The sequence below is a fragment of the Maylandia zebra genome, linkage group LG5 (assembly GCF_041146795.1).
Source record: "Maylandia zebra isolate NMK-2024a linkage group LG5, Mzebra_GT3a, whole genome shotgun sequence".
Classification (NCBI taxonomy): Eukaryota; Metazoa; Chordata; class Actinopteri; order Cichliformes; family Cichlidae; genus Maylandia; species Maylandia zebra.
Genome location: NC_135171.1, coordinates 17,490,920 through 17,515,162, shown reverse-complemented (window position 1 = coordinate 17,515,162; position 24,243 = coordinate 17,490,920). Strand labels below are relative to the sequence as shown.

The following is a 24,243-nucleotide window of genomic DNA, read 5'->3' as shown; positions in this document are numbered from 1 at the left end:
TCGACCGTAATCTCAAAATTTTATTTCCTCTTTAGTCTTTATAATCTGTACTTCTCCTTGTAGATTGCGCGCTATCAGAAGAGGGCGCTAATGTAACCCACGAAATCCACCGAAGAAGACTTTTCCTACAGGAAGTCGCCTTTGTGAAATTCCGTTTGTTTTCTTTTGTTTGAGCGTGTTCACGCGGATGAACTCAGGCGTTGTGTAGATAATAATAGTCCAAAATGTCGAGCGTTAGACTCCAGGGCTTTCGGAGCTTTTTGACTGAACGCCTCACCGCCGTGGCCATGGAGGTGTTTGGTGAAGTTGAAAGCATCGTCGTGGAGTGCTGTGAGGAAAACAAGCGCCTGCGGGACATTCTGCACATGGTCCTCAACCCCGAGATAAAGTTACACAGGATAGGTTTGTTGCTTTTGGATCCTTGCGTTTCCAGTTGACTGACCTGTATTAGCTACACTTGAAGAGGAATTGTTAAATTAAAGCATTGCAAGCTTAATGCGACACCGTGTGTAAATACTGTAGGACGTGTGTGTGATGGGTGCGTAATTTAATGCTTTAGTTAGTTAGTTAAGACTAATACTAAAGGGCCCCCTCACGTTATAAAGCTGTTAATTAACTTTACCTCGATTGGCCTTTACCACTAAACTACTGCGGACATGTTTCATAGGTAGTAACCCATCAGTCTAACACATACAAAATGACCAGTACCAGGTAGGACCCCATTTAACCTTAACAGAACTGCTTTAATTCTTCATGGCACGGATTCAGTCAAGTGCTGGAGATATTGATCCACAAAAATACGATAGCATCACACAGGTGCTGTTGTTTGTCTGCTGCACATCCACGTTCCCCCTTCCACCGCATCTCAAAACTGCTCTGCTCGACTGAGATGTAGTGACTTAAAAGGCCGTTTGAGTGGAGTAAAGCAATTGTGATGTTCAAGAAACTAGTTTGAGATCATTTGTGTTTTAGTACTAAGATGTCTAAAACTGCGCCATGAAACCGTTACATCCCCACACGGTTACACCACAACCAGCAGCCTGAATCATTGATACAAAGTAGGAAGAGGAACAAATAAAATACTGAAAAAAGCCAAACAATAACATTTTTAAGTTATCTAAGTGACTTATATATCATGTTTAACCTGAGTAGCGAAAGATGGCGGTGGGTTTGAAAACGATTTGCCGGATGTCCGGTTTTCTCACCGGCTCTAGTGAGCCTTGAACCCCCCCTCCAGCTATCGAGCTGGTGGGGAACTGATGTCTCTGAAATGACTAGTTGACTAACCGTGGCAGCCCTAGTACAAAGCATGATTTGTATTTGGATGTTGGAACAGAAAAATAATTTTTTCCAGTCTTCTGTTGTCCACTGTTGGCTAGCCTCAGTTTCCTATTATTGACTGATTAGAGTTGCATCTAGTGTGGTCTTCTGCTGCTTTAGTCCAGCTGCTTCAGGGTTTGATGTCTTGTGCGCTTACAGACACTCTTCTGCATACCGACACTCTTGTGTTGAAGAGCTTTTGATCAGGTGTACCTAACTGAGTGGCTGGTGATTGTGAATAACTCAATAACAGCTGTTCTGCATGGTGACTATTGATTCCCCCCCCCCCCCCCCCCCCCCCCCCAACATGGTAAGAGTCTAAGGATAGTTGAGATAAACTGTTTCCATGTCTTATGTGTTCACTGACATGTCCACGTTGACATGTTAAAAGAATCTCAGGTTAAGGGGCAAGTACCATGACTCAAACTAAAGCAAAACATATATGATTACTATGTAATGTATTCAGTAATGGGTTTTTTTTCTATTTCCTATGACAGATGTTAATAACTACGCTGGAGAACAGCCCTCAGTGGACCTTGAAATATCAGAGGGCCTCACTACGATAGCTAAAGCAGGGAAAATAGAATATGACTTAAGTTGGGATCAGCGACAAGTGCTGACTGAAGCTGACAACTTCATTACACCAGTCTGTGTTAAAGAAGAGCATATTGAGTGTGACATAAGTTTGGAGCAACATCTGGGGCTGGGTGAAGCCAACAACGATTTTACATCAGACTGTTTTGAAAACGGATCAAAAGAAGAGGAAGAAGAAGACATCACTGACACAAACCAGATTCATGTGGCAGGTACCAGACTTGAGGCTTCAGCTAATAGCTCAACTGATGAAGCAGCTGAAGATGGAGACTGTACCTCAGATGAGTCAGAAGCAGATTGCCAGATTGAAGAAGGGACAAGTGAGAGCCACATATTTAAAAAAGGCTCAGAAACTTCAAACACAAAAGTAAGTTTTGGCTTCTTAAATCTAAAATAACTTTGCTGAGAATCCAAAATGCTATTCCTAACTTCCCAAGGTCCCACACACACCTTTCAGTAAACGTGCACCAAAAGTAGACAATTGTCTAAATGTTTATTTTATTGGGGTTTATTTTTTCCTTTTATTTTCTGATGCTAAATAGCCAAGCCTGGAACTACAACCATTTCCCCCCTAAATCAGACACTCAATAAAATAAGTAAACAAAAACAGAAATCAATGATTACAACTTATTAGATTGACAACACATCAGCAACCTGAGAGTTCCTAGAGATCTGCAGGTCTTAATGCTCAATTCCAATTTTTTGATCAAATCCAATTTTTTTTTCTTCTTGTTCACACTACATATAAAATGTGACAGCAAACGCGCTCTAGTGTGAACCCTCAAAGTGATCTGCATGTGCAAAAGAAGACGTCACACATAGAGCAGGGCGATATGGCCAAAAATATTTATCACGATATATATTTGAAAATTTGCGATAACGATATAACTGACGATATAATTGATGCGAGACAAAATACAACTCCACAACATTACTAGCGCAAAAAGACAACCTTCCATTTATTTTCACTTATACAAGAAGCTGGTTTTTATGTACATTAAAGCTTTATAAAAATGTAACAGTGCAAATGCAAATTCCTTGCTTTAACCAAAAGACATTTCCAGTAGAAATGGGCTGACACATCCTGAGCATAAACATGTATAATATCCAGTAGAAATGGGCTGACACATCCTGAGCATAAACATGTATAATATCCACTGAAGTTAAAAAGAGGTGCTTTGCAACATTAAACTGCAGTGTGCAGTGCGTATTTTTCGGACCATAAGGTGCACGGGATTATAAGGCACATTAAGCGAAACAAAGCAGTCAGATAAATCAAACTTTATTAAACTCATTCTTCTTGCTTCCTCCACTTCTGTACCATTGATTCATTAATGTTGAATTCTCTGGCAGCTGCTGTATTCCCATGTTGCTGCAGTATATTAATGACTAACCTCGTATTGTGGATGGATTATCTCAGTTGTTCTCCTGACTGAAGTTTTGTCCGTTTACAGTATCCTGCCATGCGATTGCATTTGTCTCTAACTATCAGGAACTTTAAGGTTAACTTTTATAAGTGGAAAAGTGTTAGTGTTCGTCCTCCAGCTTCACTGTTTATGTTATGCTAACATAGCTGTGTCGCTAGCGATCAGGTAGCACATCATTATATACCAGCTAGCCCAACTTCAGTAACCCTACAAACGTCACTGCTGTTTAGTTTCCTGTCTTCATTTATGTTGGAAGTGATAGTGGAGCTGTACGTTAGAATTTTTCCAGAAATCTCAGTCAGAACATGCAATATCATGCTTAGGTAACTAGCGAAACTAGCGAGCTAACTTCCGCTAGCTTCCTGCTAACTTCGAACTCCGTTAAATGTAATAAATTTTGTTTTCATGGATGCCTGGAAGTTAAACTTCATAGTTTCACCTGGTAAAGAAGCAATGCTGATCGTTTTATTAAAGATGAAAGAATTTAGACAGTTTTTAACTCTCAGTGATGCTGCAGTGTTCGTTTGACCTGAAACATACGGAGTTTAGGACTCAGATTACTCCCAGATTTAAGAGCATCTTAGTCCAACAAATACCGTATTTTCACGACCATAAGGCGCACTTAAAAGTCTTAGATTTTCTTCAAAAAGTACGGCGCGCCCTGTAGCACAGTGCACCCTGTGTGTTGTAATGAGGACGTAGTAGAGAACACCATGAGAACGCTACAGGGTGAAGTGTGTGCGTTGACTTTATCGCACATACCTGTATAAAAGAACTGGTATGTGCGTTATGCAGGACATCGTTGTTTTAACAACCCTGAAAATGGCGAAGAGACACGCTTACGAAGCACAGTTTAAACTGAAGGCCATCAGCTATGCGGAGGAACATGGAAATCGAGCAGCGGCGAGAGAATTTAAGATTAACGAATCGATGGTTCGCAATTGGAGGAAGCTAGAAAACAAGCTCCGGCAGGTCAAGAAAACGCAGCTGAGTTTCCGCGGACATAAGGCGAGGTGGCCCGAGTTGGAGGAAAGACTCGAGCGGTGGATCATCGAGCAAAGATCGAGCGGGAGAAGCGTTTCGATGGTCACCATTCGGCTAAAAGCAGTTTCACTAGCTGAAGAGATGAACATTGAACATTTCCAAGGAGGTCCGTCTTGGTGCTTTCGTTTTATGAAACGGTGCCATTTTTCCATCCGGACCAGGACTACGGTAGCGCAGCAACTTCCAGCGGATTATAAGGAAAAGCTGGCCATCTTCCGCTCCTACTGCAGCAAACACATCGGCGACAAAAACATCCAGCCCAGCCACATCACAAACATGGACGAGGTCCCGCTCACTTTTGACATCCCGGTGAGTCACACTGTGGAGAAGAAGGGGACCAGCACGGTAGCGATACGCACAACGGGGTATGAAAAGTCTTCTTTTACTGTTGTGCTTGGCTGCCATGCTAATGGACAGAAACTGCCGCCTATGGTGATTTTTAAGCGAAAGACTTTGCCTAAAGAGAAGTTTCCAGCAGGACTCATCATTAAGGCAAATGTAAAGGGCTGGATGGATGAGGAAATGATGAAAGAGTGGCTGAGGGAGGTGTATGAAAGGAGACCAGGTGGTTTTTTCCACGCATCACCATCGCTCTTAATCTGTGACTCTATGCGTGCCCATCTCACAGCCGATGTGAAAAAACTAGTGAAACAAATGAACTGTGAGCTTGCTGTCATTCCGGGAGGCCTGACAAAGGAACTCCAACCGCTGGACATCGGTGTGAACCGCCCGTTCAAAGTAAGGCTGCGAGCGGCCTGGAAGCGATGGATGACCGATGTAGACCACAGTTTCACCAAGAGTGGAAGGCAGCGCCGGGCGAGTTATGCCACAATTTGCCAATGGATTGTAGATGCTTGGGCTAACATGTCTGATGGCACTGTTGTTCGAGCTTTCGCAAAAGCCGGCATCATTTCCGAGGAGCCGCACGGCACGGAAAGTGACTCTGACAGTGAAGAAAGTGAACCTGGCATGTTTGATGGAGATTTAGCGCAGCTGTTCAATTCAGACACAGAGGATGAGGACTTCGATGGGTTTGATTGATGATAAAAATGTGAGTACCAAACTTTGTTTTGCTCCTGCTTTATTTTTAAATACGCACATTTGTATGCTTGTGTGTTGTTGATGATGACGAATACTGGTAATAGAAATGTGAGTAAGGTACCGAACTCAGGTTTGCTCCCGCTTTATTTTTTAAATACGCATACAGTACTTGTATGCGCCCTATAATCCAGTGCGCCTTATGTGTGTGTTAAATACAGTAATGGCACACATAACTGAGACTGCGCCTTTAGTACAGTGCGTCTTATGGTCGTGAAAATACGGTACGACAATAACGACGGCCGCTTGCATGTTCTGCAAAAAAATGTGCTTTGTCGTATATCTGACGGACAAACACCAAACCAGTTCCACATCACTGAAGTTGCACCATTTTTACAAACCAATTCTGGTTCATCTGTTTCACTCAACAATCGGCCATGTGCGTATGAAAACAAAGGCACTGTGCATGCGCGTTTTACTCATATTCTATCGCGATATTTCATTTTCCTATCGTTGCCTAACATTATACCGGTATTACCGTGAACTGTATAATATGGCCCAGCCCTAGTCACACACAACGTGCTCTGTTTAGACCCAGAGCAAACAATATTGTTTGACCGATGGCCCTTAATATAAAGACTTGTTTCGCACTTTACGTTTCCCAATTTTTCTTTAAGTTATAAAGTTATTTTGTTATTTACATATAGCCTAATAACAACAACTACTACTACTACTACTACTACTACTATACTTATTGTTGTTTTAGAGAGGAGCGGTGCTTCAAAGGATAGTTGCAAATTTCTGTCAGAATCTGCAGATTATACAGTACAAATAAAATGTTCACGTTTCTCCAACGCTGTCTTCCCAACAGTTTCACTAACATCTACACTGGATGGCCAGGAAGTGTTCACAATGTCTTCTTGGGCGCTTCTCCGGCACTGATAATTGGCGTATCGGATTTGTGCTGTTCACACTGTCGTACCATGATCGGATATGGGTCGCATAGGGTCAGAAAAGTCGGATTTGATGTGCTTTCGCCTGTAGTGTGAACGTAGCCTTAGTCTTTCTCTTCCTAACTTGTGAATTTTCAGCCACTTTTCTGTGCAGATTACTTTACGTTCTGATGTTTTTAGGCTGTTTTGCTTACACAGCATTACTAAGGCAGATGAATTTAAGTGCCATCAAAAATGCTTAAGCTTGTGTTTCTTTGAGTAGCTGATGGTTGAGGGCTGCTGTCCAATGAGATTTTGTTACTATGTAGTGAAAGCCTCTCTGTGCTTTTGCTGTTACTGCTGCACAACCCCAAAGAAGAATATTGCCACTCCAATGTTTAGGGACTGCCAAGGCTTTCTTTCATCAAATGCTGCTCCTTTTATCTCGTAAACCTTTGACTCAACTTTATCTGTCCATGCCACTTGTTTACAGTATGACATGTTGCTTTGCATACCTCAGACATTGAGGTTTGCGAGAATGTGCCATGCAAGTTTTACCTTTAGACTCTGTTTGCGCATCAGCGCTTTACAGTGAAATGTTGCATCACTAGCTCCCTGTCAGCTAAACCTTTCAGCGGGTCTTTTGCTTTATGGAGGCTTTACTTTGCTCGTCTGCTCAGCATTTACATCGTCTGAAAGTTTTATTGGCCATCCACATTTTGTGCTGACTTCGTTTCCCTTAGCTGTCATTTCTTTAGTTCACTTAGGGTAAGAGACATCTCAAATTCACGGAAATAAAAAGTGTCAGTGAATTAGCTTTTGAAGAACTGGATTTTTTTTTAAATGTCTGCATTCTTAGTAGTCTTAATGGGTTTGACTTGGAAGTAGAGCGCTACTTATTAAATAATTGTTTCAAGTGCACATGCAGCTTAACACCACCATCCGGAATTTATTGATGCATGCTTATTCAAGATATGATGTAAAATTAAGCCTGAGTAATGCTCTGAAGTCCTTACAAACATCCTTACAGCTAGTTTGAATCAGTAGTGATACAATCACTGTTTTTCCCAAAACATTTGATGATTCAGCGATCAAATGGCCTGCATTTGTATAGCGCTTTACTCAGTCCCTAAGGACCCCAAAGCGCTTTACACTACATTCAGTCATTCACCCATTCACACACACATTCACAGACTGGTGATGGCAAGCTACATTGTAGCCACAGCTGCCCTGGGGCGCACTGACAGAGGCGAGGCTGCCGGACACTGGTGCCACCAGGCCCTCTGACCACCATGTTTGTTTGTTCGATTAAATCCCATTCCTGTTCAACTGTGAGAACCTTTTGTTTCCCATTTTAATAATTACTGCTGAATTAACTGCCATAAGTGATCTAGGATATTGACCGATGAATTGGCCGTAAGTTTCAAAAATGAGCAGCCTCTATTGATGAAATGCGGGCGAGTGCAGTCTGAGTTTCTGGTGCTTCAGAATTTTTATAAATAAAAATAGTACAAGTCTGATGGTTAGTAAAAATGTGTATGTAAGGAGTCTGGAGTCTTTTGTACTGCAAAACAGCATTTGGAATTACTTTGTCCAGATAAATGGTTAATCTATTCAATAACTTGATGATTCAATGACTTGATAACTTGATGCTGACTTTGCTTACAGCTATAAGTGGCACTCATTTTGAAGGTAAAGCAGCTCTCACACAAGTTTAGAGAAAAATGTGTCATCACACCAAAGTGAAGGGTTAGTTGGCCAATCCTTTTTCTCAATATACATGATTCCATAATGGTGTCATCTGCAAATATTTGCAGAAATTACTTTTTATGCTTTTAGATGCTTTTATTTGTCTTTTGTTTGTATTTTTTTAGCAATTAAAATTCTTTTCTCTTTCTTTCCTTGGGTGAAATTCTTTGGAAGAAGCTAGTGTGCCCCCTGCAGAAAACCATGCTAGAATTTCCAAGGTAAGAATGGCAAGAACCTCAATAATCACCCTCCCAGCTTGCTAAAAATAATAATAATAATGATAATGATAATAATTATGTGTCGTACAGGTTGACGCTCATGAAATTCACCAGTGTTGTCCCATCTGAATGCCAGTCGTTTATTGAAAGGCTCAAAGAAGCCTACAGGGACTTTCCTGATGACCAGAAGCCTTTGATAACCAAAATGGGCCTCACAACAGATGTGGAATGGGTGGACTGTGCTTCTGGTAAAGTTCCCAAAGGTTCCCTCCTATCCTACCAGTGCCCTGTGCCATCAAGTCAGGGTTATACGATAAACAGTGATGCTCCCTCTCGGCTGCCGCTTCCTCTATCTCACCATGAACTTGAATCAGTGTCTGCCATTCCTACACTTAGCGCCAAGGAGCAGGAACATGTAAATGCCATGCAGGTCACCTGGGAAGAAGCACACACTCTGGAGAAATCCACTCGTGGCTGTAGGGAGAACATAAAGAAACTGCAGAAGCTGCGCTTGACCAACCGTTTCAGAGAGATCTGCAAACTCAAATCGGGACAAAGCAATATCGAGCATCTGATATTTAAGATTCAGAAAGGATTTTCTCTGAGCAAAGCAGCACAGATAGAGGAGGAAATAAAAAATGAAGCTTTCCAGCAATATTGTCGGCAAATGTGCGTCAACTGGTACCCCTGTGGTTTTGTCGTTCATCCGAATGCTCCGTGGCTGGGGGCGAACCCTGATGGGTTGGTGTACGATTCCAATGAGACCAACAGTTTTGGACTGGTCCATGCTAAATGCGTCAAGTTTCGGAGCTTCATTGATTGCGCTTTCCTGATCTGTCGCAATGGAGTCTTACAGTTGAATAAGAATCACCCGTACTATTGGCACATCCAGGGAGAGATGATGGTTACGGGCACATCATGGTGTGATCTGTTGGTGTTGTCCAGAGAAGACATGCTGGTTCAGCGTATATACCGTGACAACGTCATTATCAAGATCATGAAGAAGAAATTGGACGAGTTCTTTTTCTATTACTTCTTGCCAGCAAATGTAAAGTTGTCATCGACATTATCAAATTAGTGTTGTATGCTGTTTTTCCCCTATGGGCCAGATTAACGGCCAACATAAGATGGGTTAGTGCAGTTTTTTTCTCCACTGCATTACTGAAGCATGCAACACTTTCTTTAATTTTTTCACAATAAAAACATCCTGCTGGTTTAACTCTTGAGCAGAAGAGTTCTGAACCTTTCCAGGTTCAGTATACATGATCAATAGCTTAACTCCACTCAGGTTTTTGTCTAAAATCATTAATACACAGTAACTAAATAGGAGGCTATGGCTTCATGTGGAAAATGCATGTTAGCATGATGTTCTCTGAACATTTGTTTTAAAGTCATCTTTTCTGCTGGCATTATTGTAAATGTAACTTTCTCATTACTTTTTATTGGCGATTTATGTATTTTTTGAACTTCTTAATTTGTGTCATTTTAGTTTAGTTTCTTTAAAAAAATAAAATCTGCCAGACCTTACATGCAATTATTTGTCACTTTCCCCTCCTTATTACTGCATGATTCCACGCTGTAGTCCTGCGTACACTGTGATTATTTTATTGAACTAATCAGTTTACCAATAATTTGCACAGTTCTTTGATTACTTTTTGTACAGTGTTAAACAAAGAGTTGGACTGTTTTTGAAATAAAAAGGTTTAAAGAGAAAAAGATATTTCTGTGTTGGTTTAAAGTTCTTTTAACTATAGAGATTGAAAATGTGACGTCACTCAGGGGTAAGACCGCAAAGAATTCTGGGAACTCGTGGCAAGAGGTACTAGCGCACGCAGGCTTTCAATTGAAATCAGTTATACAGTGTTACGTTTCGGTGTGTCAGTGTTTTGTTTTTGCATGACTTATGTATTTCCTGCTTTACTTTGAAAGTCTGTGTTATCTTAGTGTGTTCAGTTTACATTTTCCCTGTCTCGTCAGTTCTAATTTGCCCCAGCTGTGTTTCCCTCCTGTGGTCCATTTCCTGATTGCTCCCTCTATGTATTTAAACCCTGTGTTTCAGTGTGTCATGGTCGCGATCTCCCCCGTGTTGTAAATAGTTTGGTGTTTTGTTGTAAATAAATAGTCTGTTGTAAATAGTTGTGAATGGGTTTGTTAATACTTTCGTCATGGGATATTTTCGTTTTGGGATTTTGGTGGAGAGCCTTCGTGGTTTTATTTTCCTTATCTTTGTTTTTCTACGTTGCACCCCGGTTGCCTAGGCCGGGGTGTAACATATGGGGGCTCGTCCGGGATCGGTGGAGGGTCCGAAGGAGGGACAGCTTCGGCCTTCTGTCTTCGCTGGAGGGTCCGAGGACCGCTTCAGCCTCCGTCTGTCTTCGCTGGAGGATCCGAGGGACCGCTCCAGCCTTCTGCAGCTGGTGGGCTGCGTGTCCGTGTGTGCAGCTGGTGGGCTGCGTGTCCGTGTGTGCAGCTGGTGGGCTGCGTGTCCGTGTGTGCAGCTGGTGGGCTGCGTGTCTATGTGTGCAGCTAGTGAGCTGCTCGTCTGTCTTCGCTGGAGGATCCGAGGGACCGCTCCAGCCTTCATCCGCCTTCGATGGAGGATCCGAGGGACCGCTCCAGCCTTCTGCAGCTGGTGGGCTGCGTGTCCGTGTGTGCAGCTGGTGGGCTGCGTGTCCGTGTGTGCAGCTGGTGGGCTGCGTGTCCATGTGTGCAGCTAGTGAGCTGCTCATCCGCCTTCGCTGGAGCGTCCGAGGGACCGCTCCAGCCTTCATCCGCCTCTGCTGGAGGGTCCGGGGGACCGCACCAGCCTTCGTCGTCTGCTGGAGGGTCCGTGGGACCGCTCCAGCCTCCATCAGCTTCGTCTGCCTTCATCCGCCTTCGCTGGGGGGAGGGTCCGTGGGACCGCTCCAGCCTTCATCCGCCTTCGCTGGAGGGTCCGTGGGACCGCTCCAGCCTTCATCCGCCTTCGCTGGAGGGTCCGAGGGACCGCTCCAGCCTTCGTCGTCTGCTGGAGGGTCAGTGGGACCGCTCCAGCCTCCATCAGCTTCGTCTGCCTTCGTTTCAGCCTTCGTTTGTCTGAATCAAACTTTTCACTTGGGGTTACATGTTTGATTTTTGGGTAGGGGGAAATGTTACGTTTCGGTGTGTCAGTGTTTTGTTTTTGCATGACTTATGTATTTCCTGCTTTACTTTGAAAGTCTGTGTTATCTTAGTGTGTTCAGTTTACATTTTCCCTGTCTCGTCAGTTCTAATTTGCCCCAGCTGTGTTTCCCTCCTGTGGTCCATTTCCTGATTGCTCCCTCTATGTATTTAAACCCTGTGTTTCAGTGTGTCATGGTCGCGATCTCCCCCGTGTTGTAAATAGTTTGGTGTTTTGTTGTAAATAAATAGTCTGTTGTAAATAGTTGTGAATGGGTTTGTTAATACTTTCGTCATGGGATATTTTCGTTTTGGGATTTTGGTGGAGAGCCTTCGTGGTTTTATTTTCCTTATCTTTGTTTTTCTACGTTGCACCCCGGTTGCCTAGGCCGGGGTGTAACAACAGCGATAAAAAGAAACACAAAAAATGGCAAGAAGCTGTTGTATTATTAACTGCAATAGCCGGTCGCATGACAGCCACGGGAAGCCGACGGGTAAAGAGATCGGTTGTTATCGGATTACGTCGTTGAAGAGAAATTGTTCGAGCCATGTTTCCGAAGTAACAAAGAGGCGACTGGATTGCAGCCATTCAAAGACAAAATATAACGTCCCAGAACACTCCAGCTCACAGGTTAGTCTGCTCCAAGCATTTCCACAAAGGTCAGTCTGCTGTTGTAGTTAATGAGTCATTTTTCTTAACATAATTGGTGATATAGGTTACATGCAAGTCTGGCGCTGAACAGAAATTGTCGCTCCTTTGTTTATTGTGCATAAATAGTGAATTGTCCTGACACAATATTGCGTTTCGCTTCTGTTATTACCATGGTACACGGACAAAAACATATACTTTTATTCACAGGATAAAACAGTTGTTTTGTATCACTACACTCAAAAAAATGAACGGGATGAATTGTTCAGTTTAAAATAATTATTTATTTTCATTTTACTTAAAATATATGTCTTTGTTGAGTTAAAATATGTTTTTCTAATAAAGTCTACATAATTGTGTCTATTGTCTGTACAGAAGACTAATGTGTTACTTGAAGACATAACATTTAATTTAAGTTAATTAGGATTGATATACTTCATATATCCACAAGGTGGCAGTAATCCAACAACAGAGGTCATAAAAAACCAAAGAATAACAGGCTTGGGCCTGCTCATGCGCAAGACTTGAAATTTATCGAAAAAACGTTGTTTTGGCGGCAAGCTGCAGTTGGATTTTCATTTGTGAGAGGTAAGACCACGTCTTTCTTTGACTATGTTGTCTAGTATCTTCATATTGAGCATGGTTATATGTTGTGTTTGTCGCACAAGACATGTTACATATGTTGTCTATGCTTGTGCTGCGTTAGTTTTACTGGGTCTTAGACAAGTTAGAGATGTCAGATATTTCATCCTGTCATCCAAACAAGGGAACCGAGAGACCATCGGAAAGTTGGTGTGTATAGGTATACATCTAGGGCGGTATTTTTGTGCCTCTATTCTGAGCGCACGTAAAAAATTTTTTTAAAAAGAATTCAAGCGCAAATGTTGCATTTTGAGAAAAAAATTCTTGAGTGAATAAAATTTTAATTTGAGCGAACCAAATTCATTGCTGCGTGCAAGAAATGTATTGTTTGCAATTATTCATCTACACATGAATTTGGACACGACGTGACCCCCTCTCACTCAGTTGTTGGTATTAGTGATGGGTCGTTCGCGAACGAAATGGCTCTTAGAGCCGACTCTTTGACGTGAACGACGAGAGCCGGCTCCTTATCGCGAGCCGTGACGGCTCGTGGGGGTTTTTTTGGGGTTTTTTTTTTCTCTCACCCTCTCTCTCGCACTTTTTTCCGCTTCACTCTGCACGCGAGCCTTGTGCTTTACGCTGGGCAGAGGGGGGAGGGGCGGTAGTTACACTCAGTAGCACAGGAACAGAGCCAGAAGGAGAGAGAGAGAAAGAGAGCCAGGGACAACAACTTCACATTAGAAAGGTATAGTAATCATCCACAACTATTTTCGGTTGCAGATGATAAAGGATTCAGAAAGTGCGGATTCATGCGGGCCCATATGACAGAGAATGTGCATGTTCTTTTTGTTTTCATATTATAATTTATATTTAATTGTGTTTTGCAGTGTTTTGTGTTGTTTTCACTTTAAATTTGTAAAAGGAAACAGCTGAAAATAGTTAAAAGTTGAAATGTGAATAGTTGATTTTTGTATTATATGATTTATTTATTACATTTTATGTGGCGTGAATAAATAAAAGTATATTTACAGTGGTCCCTAGAGACAAAGCACATACAAACTCCAAAACACGTACAAACTCCAAAACACGTACAAACTCCAAAACACGTACAAACACGTACAAACTCCAAAACACGTACAAACTCCGAAGCACGTAAAAACTCAAAACACTTACAAAAGACAACAGAAGTGCTCCAGGATGCTGGGCGCAGTGTTGAGTTTTTGTTATCTTGTGGCTACACAATCCAGCAAGTACCAACGACCGGATTTGGTGTGTGATAGTAACAGGTAGATGAACTTTTTTTTAAATTATTTGAATATATTTGAGTGCCTGTGTATAAATACACAAACAATACACACATGCTTTCAATTGTGTAATTTAAGTGATCTAGTAGCTCTGCTTTGGAAGTTCAGTTCATGCTAGAAATGTGTTTTGGAGTTTGTACGTGTTTTGTCTCTAGGGGCCACCGCATATATTTATATATAAACATATATAAATAAAACCACTTTTTTACGTTAGTAATTCCTTTTGTGCATAATTTTATATTATTGTGAATAATAAATTAATTAAAGCAACAAAACAACCTGAAGAGCCGGTTCGGAGCCGAAAGAGGCGGCTCTTTTTAGTGAGCCGAGCAAAAAGAGCCGGAAATCCCATCACTAGTTGGTATTTGCTCTTGCTCAGATCTCTGCTCTCCAAACTCGATTTAGCTACATTCTGGACCGTGTTTCTGGAAAGTAGTAGCTAGCAAGCTGATTGGAGACTGTAGCAGCCAATCAGAATTTTAGCATCCAAGTCTGTGATTGGTTGGTTGTGTGGCACATTTAAAACGGTGTACAGAGAGTTGAGCGGATCTGATCAAGAGCAAATGCAAACAACTGAGCGAGAGGGGCTGTCATTGTGTGTGTATATGGATAATAGCAAACACTGAAATACATTTCTTGCATGCAGAAATGAAATTTTTTCGCTGAAATTAAACTTTTCTAAGATCAAAATAATTTTCTCCACAAAATGCAACATTTGAGCTTGCATTTCTTTTTTTTACTGCGCTCAGAATAGATGCACAGATGAAGTATGTCCCTCATAGAGCAAACCTGGGAATAAGATGAGATATAATAGTACAAATGATAAAATTTAGTGTGCCTGTTTATCCCAGGTTATTGTAAACAATTGTATTAACTGCTAACATGTTAATATCCTTACTTTGCGGAATGTGTAAGACACATTTTTAATGTTTCTTTGCTTGTTAAAGTGATTAGCTAAAGGGGTTCTAGGATATTTTTCCACTTGCTTTATTGAGATTGCTTTATTGTAATTTGAGAATCACACAAATGTCTAATAGCATAACAATGATAGCATGAAGTTGTGACATTTAAAATCCAAAAATTGAGGGCCAGAAGCCACTGTGACACCATTGTTGTGCTCTATCAGTCATCTGTATTATATGAAAATGGTCTGTAAAGACAGCATGTTTCCTAGCAGAGTTATACATATCAACATGGTTATAAATTAAATTTTGTTAAATAAACACTACATTTTTTTTTTAAATGAAATTATTGACGAAAAATAACTGGACAGACAGAAGGTCAACAGACCTGATAATTTTTTCTATAGAAAGTTGGCACATGGCAGTGTCAATCTCTTGCTTTTCTTCTGAGTAAGATTTTATTTACTTGTAATTCAATCAATAATTTTTAAGTTTTTTCCTGGCCTTTACCTGCTCCCTCTTATACTGATGTGGTGTATGTGGTATGCCTGTGCTTGCATGTGGTATGTGAACTGTCATACTTTTTTCAAAAAAAACTGTTTTACAAGTTAAGTTTTGTTTACTTTACTTTTATGTCTTCTCCAGATCTGAATGTGGCAATGTAAAGGTTGCAGTGCAAGGACCTCAACTAGGGGCCAATTACTTAAACATTATAGATTAAAACATCCAGATTATGGGCACTGGCGCCCATATCCTTGCCCATATATTAGTTGTCCATGCACATTTAAGTCATGGAATGCACTCAGGTCCCATTTTTGTAGGATTCATAACAGAGAGAAATCACAGAAAACATTGTCACTGGCCACATTCAGCTGCCATGTTTGTGGATTCTCTGAAGTTACCTCTGAAAAGGAGTATTTTAGTCACATAAATTTGCATCTGAAAGCAAATGAAACGGTCCCATGCGTGTTCAAGGGTTGTACATTTATGACAAACATCTATGGAACATTCAAATCACATAAAAATAGAAAACATCTTGGTTATTCTTACAGTGACTTTAAAGGTGGAATAGTAACAGTAAGAGACCGTTTTAACAGGCCAGCTCCTGAAGGGGAACATGAAGACAGTGAAGTATTTGACGAAGGCCAGGTGGAAGTGCAAGACTTGTCTCAGACTGGGATCTCTAAAAGTGATGAGAGGATGATAGAAGAGAAATTTGCAGTGATGTTGCTTAAGCTGGAAAATGTACTCCATGTTCCAAGCAGTGCAGTGGATGAGTTTTTGCAGGACTTGCACTTCCTGATGAGTTCTGCATCCCTGACTGCAATAAATGCCATAGTTACAGATTTTTGTACAAAGCAAAGTCATATTAATCTTAATGTGAAAGAAATTGAGGATTTGGCCTCTGCAGTCTGCATCTCTAACCCTCTGACAAAAACACTTGGACATATGGGTACACTTGGAACTGCTTTTAAGCGGAAACAGTACTTCAGCAAAAAGTTCCATGTCGTTGAACCAATTGAATATATTTTGGATAAGGAGAGCAACCACACCTACCAATATATACCATTACTGCAGACCCTACAACAGCTCCTAACAAAGAATGGTATAGTAGATGACATAGTAGAAAACTTCAATGCTCAATCCAAGGAAACTGAAAGTATGCAACAAGAATACAGATCATTTCAAGATGGAGAATTTTTCAAACAAAATCAGTTCCTGTCTGCTGATGAATTGAGAATTACCGTGATGCTTTACATTGATGATTTTGAAGTATGCAACCCTCTCGGTACTTCAAGAAAGAAGCACAAACTTTGTGCAGTGTACTGGATATTAAGCAACTTATCCCAAGACCAACACTCCTCTTTGTCATCCATCTACTTGGCAATACTGTGTAAAAGCAGCTACGTCAAGGAATATGGGTATGAAAAAGTGCTTGAACCTCTTTTGTGTGATTTGGCAGTCTTGGAGGAGCATGGGGTATTTGTCCCACAGATTGGAAAAAATATTAAAGGCATGGTACAGTGTGTAGCTGCAGACAATCTAGGTGCTCATGGGATTGCAGGTTTTGTGGAGAGCTTTTCAGGAGAGTATGTTTGTCGATTTTGCACAGGACGCTTCAGCGACTTTCAGACCAAACCGGTACTTTCTGGAGAGTTTACTCTTCGATCCAAAGACCTGCACAAAGAACATGTCAAACATGCAGTAGAGAGTGGAAAGCATTGTGTTGGAGTAAAAAGGCCATGTGTGCTGACGGAAAATCTTTCTCATTTTCATGTGACAACTGGATATCCACCTGACATACTCCACGATCTTTTGGAAGGTGTTGTTCCAGTGGAACTTGCACAGTGTCTGGGTATGTTCATATCCAAAAAATACATCACTTTGGACTCTTTAAATAAAGTGATTGTCAGTTTTCCCTATAAGGGAAAAGATAAAACAAACCGTCCACATATTGTTCCACGAACATTGTTAAGAAAAAATACAATAGGTGGCAATGCAGCGGAAAATTGGACTCCGTTAAGATTGCTGCCCTTCTTGATTGGAGATGTTATACCTGACGGTGATCCAGTGTGGGAAATCATTTTGGATTTAAAGGAGATAGTGGAACTTGCTGTTGCCCAGATCCATACAGAAGAATCAATTGGATATCTTCAGTTCAAAATTTCTGATCACAGACAGAAATATCAAGAAGCATTTCCCAACAAAAAACTTCTGCCAAAGCATCACTACTTGGAACATTACCTTCAGATGATCCGATGTTTTGGTCCTCTTGTTGGATTATGGACAATGCGATTTGAGGGAAAACACAGTTTTTTCAAGGAAGTGGCTCATCATACCAAGTGTTTCAAGAATGTTGCTCTAACACTGTCAAGGAAACATCAAATGCTGATTGCCTATCACTTACACTCATTACATCCACAGAAATCTGGAGTTGAAGTGTCAAGTGCATCAAGAGTTCCACTTGAGGTTCTGAAAGATGACATTTCTCTGCCTATCAAAAAGATGTATCCTGACATGACAGAAGTAAACATGACTAAAAGTGCAGACTATAGAGGGATCAACTACAGAAATAGAATGATTGTTATCTGTGGTTTTACTGATGGGCTGCCTGAATTTGGAGAGATAATCAGATTATGTGTTGTTCAGGGTACACTGAATTTCATTGTCAGCAAGTTTTCGTCTTGGTTTAGGGAGCACTACCGGGCCTTTGAACTGCAACCATGTACAAGTGGCAAAATGTCCCTGATAACATATGATGAACTGGCAGAGAAGTACCCATTAAATGACTACTTCATTGGTCCCCTTCGAATGGTTACATTGAAAAGATATCCTTACATCAAAAGCACACAATGAATATGTGAGTAAACAGCTGTAATTAATACCTTACTCAATATGCACTTTAATCTCACTGGCATAAGCACCTAAAGTAGCATCTGGCTTTATTGTGATGTTCAGCCACTAACTCCTTGTGACTTGTTGAATCTAACAGTCTGTTAGGCCCATCTGTACATCTTCTAGACAAGAAAACCTTTAATCTGTGTTTATGTTGAGATTAGCCAGAATTTTTCTCACTTCTCTGTTAAGTACCGTTGTGAAACATGTTGACATCTCAATTTTAATACTTTCAATTTTGTACGTAGTTACTGGATTTATGTTCATGTATATATATTTTTTCTTTTCTAGACTGAAGCACGGAATCGAATGATGGCTGAACCAGTAAAACTGCGGATCATCCTTGGTTCCAACAATACTGAAAAACTGACGATAGCATCGGGCATGCCAAAGTCTGTGGAGGATCTTTCAGATGAGAGCAAACGTCAGTTTGATATTCAGGGGGACATTAGACTCCAGTACATGGACAGTGACTTTGATAATGAGTTTATCAACCTTAAACGAATGGATGATATTCAGGACAAGAGCACAGTGAAAGTCATCTGTCTGACTGATGCTTCAGACTTTGGTGAAGTTGGGATGAACCAAAGTGGGGAAGAAACGTCACTATCATCTTCTGACACACTATTACTTTCATCCTCTGACTCCGAAACTGCTCGATCTCAGTGGCCTGCAGAATTCCAAATACCAAAGTTTCCGTATGACGTGGAGATGCAACTTCAAAGTGCAAACCAGGCTTTCATATCAAATGGAATTCTTCTGAACCCAGGACACAAACTTAAGTCAGACATTTTAGAAGCTCTAGCTGAGAAAATCATGACGTTTAAGGCATATCCTTCAAACTTGGAAATAGAATCTGTTGCTGAAGCTTTAATCAAAGCACATCCATGCTTAAGAGAACAAGGATCTTTCAGTGGTTTCTACGGATGGAAGATTAGCCTCAAGTACAAGATGGCAAATTATAGGACAAAGCTTAGAAACTTGGGGTGCCCAGAAGTGAGCATTAATTCCCTCAAGCACAAACCAACCGATCGATGTCACCCAGCATATGCTGTCAAAAAACCTAGAAAGGCAGAGGTAAATTTTTGTCCTCCTTATCCGGCTGGAGAGACCCAGGACAGCCTTGAAAGGGAGAGATTGGCATTGCTAACTGAGGTCAAGAAGAAGCATAATGAGATAGTTATCAAAGAGAAGATGGCCAGGACCTTTGCATACAGGAGGCAGGAACTTGTCAAAAACAATCCCATGATCGCCGACTTCAAGATCAGATGGCCAGGACTATTTAGTGTGGCTGAGGTATGAATCTTTATAAATAACAATAAAAGCTGTAATGGCTCCAGTAGTATGTATATGTGTACGTATAGTATATATAAATATAGTTACAGTACAGTATGTTGTGTTTGTTGACATGTTTTTAGGTAGAAGCAGAATTTGTAAGGATTACTACTGCTCCACTGGTTCCCAGGTTTCTTGCACAACTTGACCAATACACTGACCAACTAATAAAAGTCTTCAAGAATAAAGGAGGCGCTGCAGGGAGGAAAATCAGGCAAATTTTGGCCCCAGCCACACAGGTGCGTTTTTCTGTTCGCAGCAAAATGTTATGGCATTATAAGATCACTTTCAAATTTAAACAGCTAGTGTATAGTACCTGTAAGTTCCATTTTGGTATGCAAAAAAAGATGCCGTATTAGTTTGTCTTTCCCTCTGTTGCTTAATATGGATATGTATAATATGGTGGAAACCCTGCCCACATGTTAAATATTCATGTGATCATTAATTGGTCTTGTGTACATGTCTGTGTCAGCAGTGGATATGTCATTCATTTTGCATATACTGTCAGTTTGTGTCATTCTAAAGTATTTCTGTTTTCTCTTTCTGTACCTCTGTCACTCTCTCCAGAATGAAACTATTGAAAAGAGGAGGGAGTGTGTCCTCAGGGCACTACCTCTTTACCTAAATGAAGACCCAAGCATCCTCTTTAAAGAATACCTGGTTGGTAATTTTAGCGTAGTCTTTATCTGTATTAAACCAAATCTTGAATAACTAATGTTGTCACATTGTTATAATTTGCATGGAATCTGTTTAAATGCTTTGGGGAAATGTTAGGAGTTTTCCTGTAATGCAACTCAGGTCAGAATAAATGACACTCAGACAGGTTTGCAGGTTTAACGTGCACATGGGTGAGAGTTCAAACGGAGACTCACACTCCGCAGCAGTCACCACCCTTTATTTATACTCAAGCATGTTTGCGTCACAGTCACATGAATGGAAGAGATAACATATAACAGTAGAGACTTCATCACATGCAGGAAGAGATAACATACAATGGCATAGACTTCGTGCTGAGCTTGCACAGTGTAACTTCTCTAGTAAAAAGAGCAAACACATCTAGAGAACCTCAAATGAAATGTACTTCTATACATAACATAATAAAATCTTTCAACAGGAATCTTTATGTATACACACATTTCAGGAAGAGTTATGCAATGTAATGCAATCCAATACTAAAAAGTTAGTAATACATAATACTTAGAGGATGCATATATATATAATGGTGATTCTATTTAGTATTTATTTATTTAACATTTTTTGTTAAAACTGTAGTCGAAAATAATGGCGCACCAGGGTGCAGAATCATTAGTCTTCCTGATATTGTGTTTATTTCATTAAAGGGTGACTTTGGCTTTTTTTTTTTTTTTTAAGGATGCATTTTTCTGTGTTTTTGTGTCTAATTCCCAATGCGATGGGTTTTTGTTTTACTCTCTGTTTTAAAGGATTCTGATGCTACAGCTGTTCAAAGGGAGCTGGAACAAATTACCCTTGGTATCTTCACCATCAGTGTTGAAGGAGGTGATGCCAGCACTCCTCCAGCTGATGTGGGTATAACCATCGAGGGTGTTGAAGTTCTGCATGACCTGGGAGACATGGCCTCTGCGTGTGCGGTCTTAATGGGTGTGATATATGCACTCAATCTCAGTTATCCTCGGGAACTGAAAGCTTTCTTTGAGGTACTTCAGAAGGTCTTCCTTCATCTGGATGCCAGCAGACTCTCAACAAAGGTACAGATGCTCAAGAATAAACTGTATGAATAATCCAACCCTTCTTTTATTTGGATGAATGTTCTGTCAGATGGACAGAAGTTTTTGGGAGGCGAATAAAATGGAAATTTGGTTTAAAAAATGTTGTTGTTTTTTTTGGTGGGGGGGGGGAACCAAAATTTGAGAGAGATTTAAAACATTTGTTTGTAAATAATTGCAATTACAGAGATTTTACTCTTTTTGGGGGCGGGGGGGTTTAGGGCCTACTAAAAGATTATTCAAAGTATTTAGATTTAAATGGTTTCATTGAGAGACGATACAGGATGAATGTGCATTTTGCCGCATTTTAAAAAAGAACAATTCTTTCCATGTTAAAATGTTTGCCACTTGAGTTTTTTCCCTATACAGTGGTAAAATAAATGCTGTCAGTGGCAAGTGTTAAATGAGTTCTGTTAAGCTGCTGCAAAAAACTGAAAACTGGCAAGCTGTTTTATTGTCAGATCATAATGTTTGCATATTTTATTCAAGTTTTATTTGGGATGGTGATATCATTTTGGGAATATTAGTAGACTATTTGTTTTTATTATTATTATTATTATTACTTTTTTTTTTATCTAACCTGGTGACTGGAACCTGTTTATTCTGTTCTTCACAAATTTGTCATGGGATGCCGTCCAGGATTGTGGCTGTTAAGGTGAACAGTTCATTTTGATTTGTTAAAGGTTTTGTGGTCAACCTATTATGTGATCTTAAATGTTTTTTCTTCTGTTTCTGGCAGAGACATTTAATTTAAAATCGTTATTTTTATGGTGCATCTGTGTGCATACTATTAGTTACTAACCTTAATGGGTTAATAATGTGTGGTGCAGCTGTTTTGTTAAAGAAATGTTTAATGAATGTCTTGGCAATAAAGGAAATTAAAGAAAATAAGTGGCTTGTATTAAATTCATTTGTGTGGAACCTGTTGACAAAATAGATTTGTGTAAAACTAATTAGTAAAGCACAATTTTGCTGAAAATATAATATTTTAATTAATCTAACTTAAATTTAACATTTAAAAACCACAAACAAGAAATGTGTTCACAAAACGAATCTAATCTATCTAACCTGTAAATACATAATTTATGTCCATACAACATAACTTGTTTTAGGTGGTCTTAAATATTGCTTGTTAATTAATCCTAAATAGATTTATAAAATTGGCTCACTTCAAAAGGATTGTTTTACTGTAATGCAAGTTTATTAAATTAGATGACCTAAAGATTTTTGCTTTAAACTAACACAATTCAATTTCGTGGAACCTGTTGACAAAATAATTTTAATTAAAGTCAACGTTTCATTTTTTTGAGTGTAATTGCCCAGTGCGATTACAGCATACAATATTATTGTCACTGCTACATTTCTGTGATGGGTACCAGAAATTATTTCTACTACTAATTAATTACCATTGAGCTCAAAGGTCCTATTAATAAACGGTTAACGAATGTGTATTTATGAAGACGATTTGTGAGACTGGTAAACTTACCTTTGTTCGTACGATGGTCTTTACGTTCTACACGGTGCATTTCAAGGTCCTGTACCCGTCCGTCGGTAAACTGTACCTGGGCTTGTTGCAGTGACCTGAAGTTACTAAACTTCACGAGTGTATGCACTCACTCCAAGAACCGTATAATTATAAATATGAGCGTGGTGAAGTTGGGCAGCACGCTAACGTATTTTGTCCCTCTGTGTGCTCGTAAGGATCTAACACTTTCACTGGTTTGATTTTTTCCTCGTATCTTTTCTTTGACTTTTCATTAAGTCTGTCTTTGTACGGACCGGCATTGTTCTCCTTCGTTTTGTACATACCTTTTTGGGGGGCAAAGAAAAAGCAAGAATTTATTGGAACCGAAGAATGAACGTTTTGCGGTGCTGCAAATGCTTCCATTTGATGCAGGTACTTGGATTGTTTTGCCACGAGTTACCGGCATGCAATGCGCGAAAGTCACGTGGTCTGTCAATCTCTATTGTCAACTGCTGTTTTTGACTGTGTCAGTCCAACTGACATTACCCCTTACAAAGCTCATTCTTTGACAATTTGATCCATTTCAAGTCATCAGTCTTCATCTTTGAGCTACAATAAAACTGTACCAGGTCTTCTAAAACCCTTTACCATCTTCCCCTTTTTGTATAAAGGTCATTTTTTATTCTTACAGTTCTTCAGTTCTACAGTTCTGACTCTAACTCCTGTTATCTTTCAGATTTCCAGAACTCTTCCAGAACTCAGGAAATCACACGATAGGGTGGGGCCAGGTTTCACAATGAGCTCACCTGAAACCCTGGCTGATTGTGACCCACACCCGTTTTCACACCTTGGCTCATGTGATTAGGTAGAGGATCATCAGGGGGTCCTTTTGTCCCTCTTTGGGGGGAAACTCCCACTGGGTTTAAATCTGGGACTCTCCACCTTTTGACCCTTAGAACTGAAGAAGCTTCTCTGATGAGAGGTGAAACGTCTTCAAGCAACTTAAAGAAGTCCAGACACTTTTCTTTTCAAGCTCCTTAGACTACAATGACCTGGATGACTGAGAACCTTCACAGACAACTCTTCATTATGTTTACATGTACCTTTAACTTCAACCCCAGGTCATATTTGGTATATATTATAGAGTTGCACATTTTGTAAATACAATTGATATGAAGAAGCAGCAAGGTCTAGGTTGGCACACAGCTGTGTTTGTAACAGAAAGTTTTAACTTTTTCGAAACCTGCTCTTACCAAGCTGATCGTGCAAATGAGCAACTATTTCTGGTGTAAACCTCTTAGCATCCACCAGGTTGCTGGTGAACCACTTAGAGTGGCATGGGCACTCGAAGCACTTTATAGCCTCATTCACGCAAGCACTTTTTTCTATGCTCAAGCATTTTCTA

At 40.3% G+C, this 24,243-nt stretch overlaps 1 protein-coding gene across 5 annotated transcripts; it reads left to right on the top strand.

Moving 5' to 3' along the window:
• Window positions 1-90: 90 nt before the first annotated feature.
• LOC106674468 (pogo transposable element with KRAB domain) lies at window positions 91-22,254 on the top strand. 5 transcript variants are annotated; one of them, XM_024802618.2, is made up of 6 exons: window positions 91-402; window positions 1,818-2,281; window positions 18,585-19,589; window positions 19,712-19,867; window positions 20,196-20,288; window positions 21,071-22,254. In XM_024802618.2, the coding sequence occupies exons 1-6, from the start codon at window positions 225-227 to the stop codon at window positions 21,386-21,388; spliced, it is 2,214 nt and encodes a 737-aa protein (XP_024658386.2). In that variant the 5' UTR covers window positions 91-224; the 3' UTR covers window positions 21,389-22,254. The 5 variants fall into 5 exon arrangements, 4 of the variants coding, with proteins under 4 accessions (XP_024658386.2, XP_076740000.1, XP_024658388.2 ...); XR_013098622.1 differs by lacking the exons at window positions 18,585-19,589; window positions 19,712-19,867; window positions 20,196-20,288; window positions 21,071-22,254 and adding exons at window positions 4,137-5,436; window positions 8,279-8,322; window positions 8,413-8,508; XM_076883885.1 differs by lacking the exons at window positions 18,585-19,589; window positions 19,712-19,867; window positions 20,196-20,288; window positions 21,071-22,254 and adding exons at window positions 4,137-5,436; window positions 8,282-8,322.
• The last annotated feature ends 1,989 nt before the right edge of the window (window positions 22,255-24,243 follow it).

Excerpts from the sequence above, each read along its gene's own strand:
- LOC106674468 (XM_024802618.2), top strand. The coding sequence starts at position 225 with ATGTCGAGCGTTAGACTCCAGGGCTTTCGGAGCTTTTTGACTGAACGC. Across the intron at positions 2,282-18,584 it reads CAGAAACTTCAAACACAAAA|ACTGAAGCACGGAATCGAAT; the intron begins GTAAGTTTTGGC and ends TTTCTTTTCTAG. Across the intron at positions 19,590-19,711 it reads GACTATTTAGTGTGGCTGAG|GTAGAAGCAGAATTTGTAAG; the intron begins GTATGAATCTTT and ends ACATGTTTTTAG.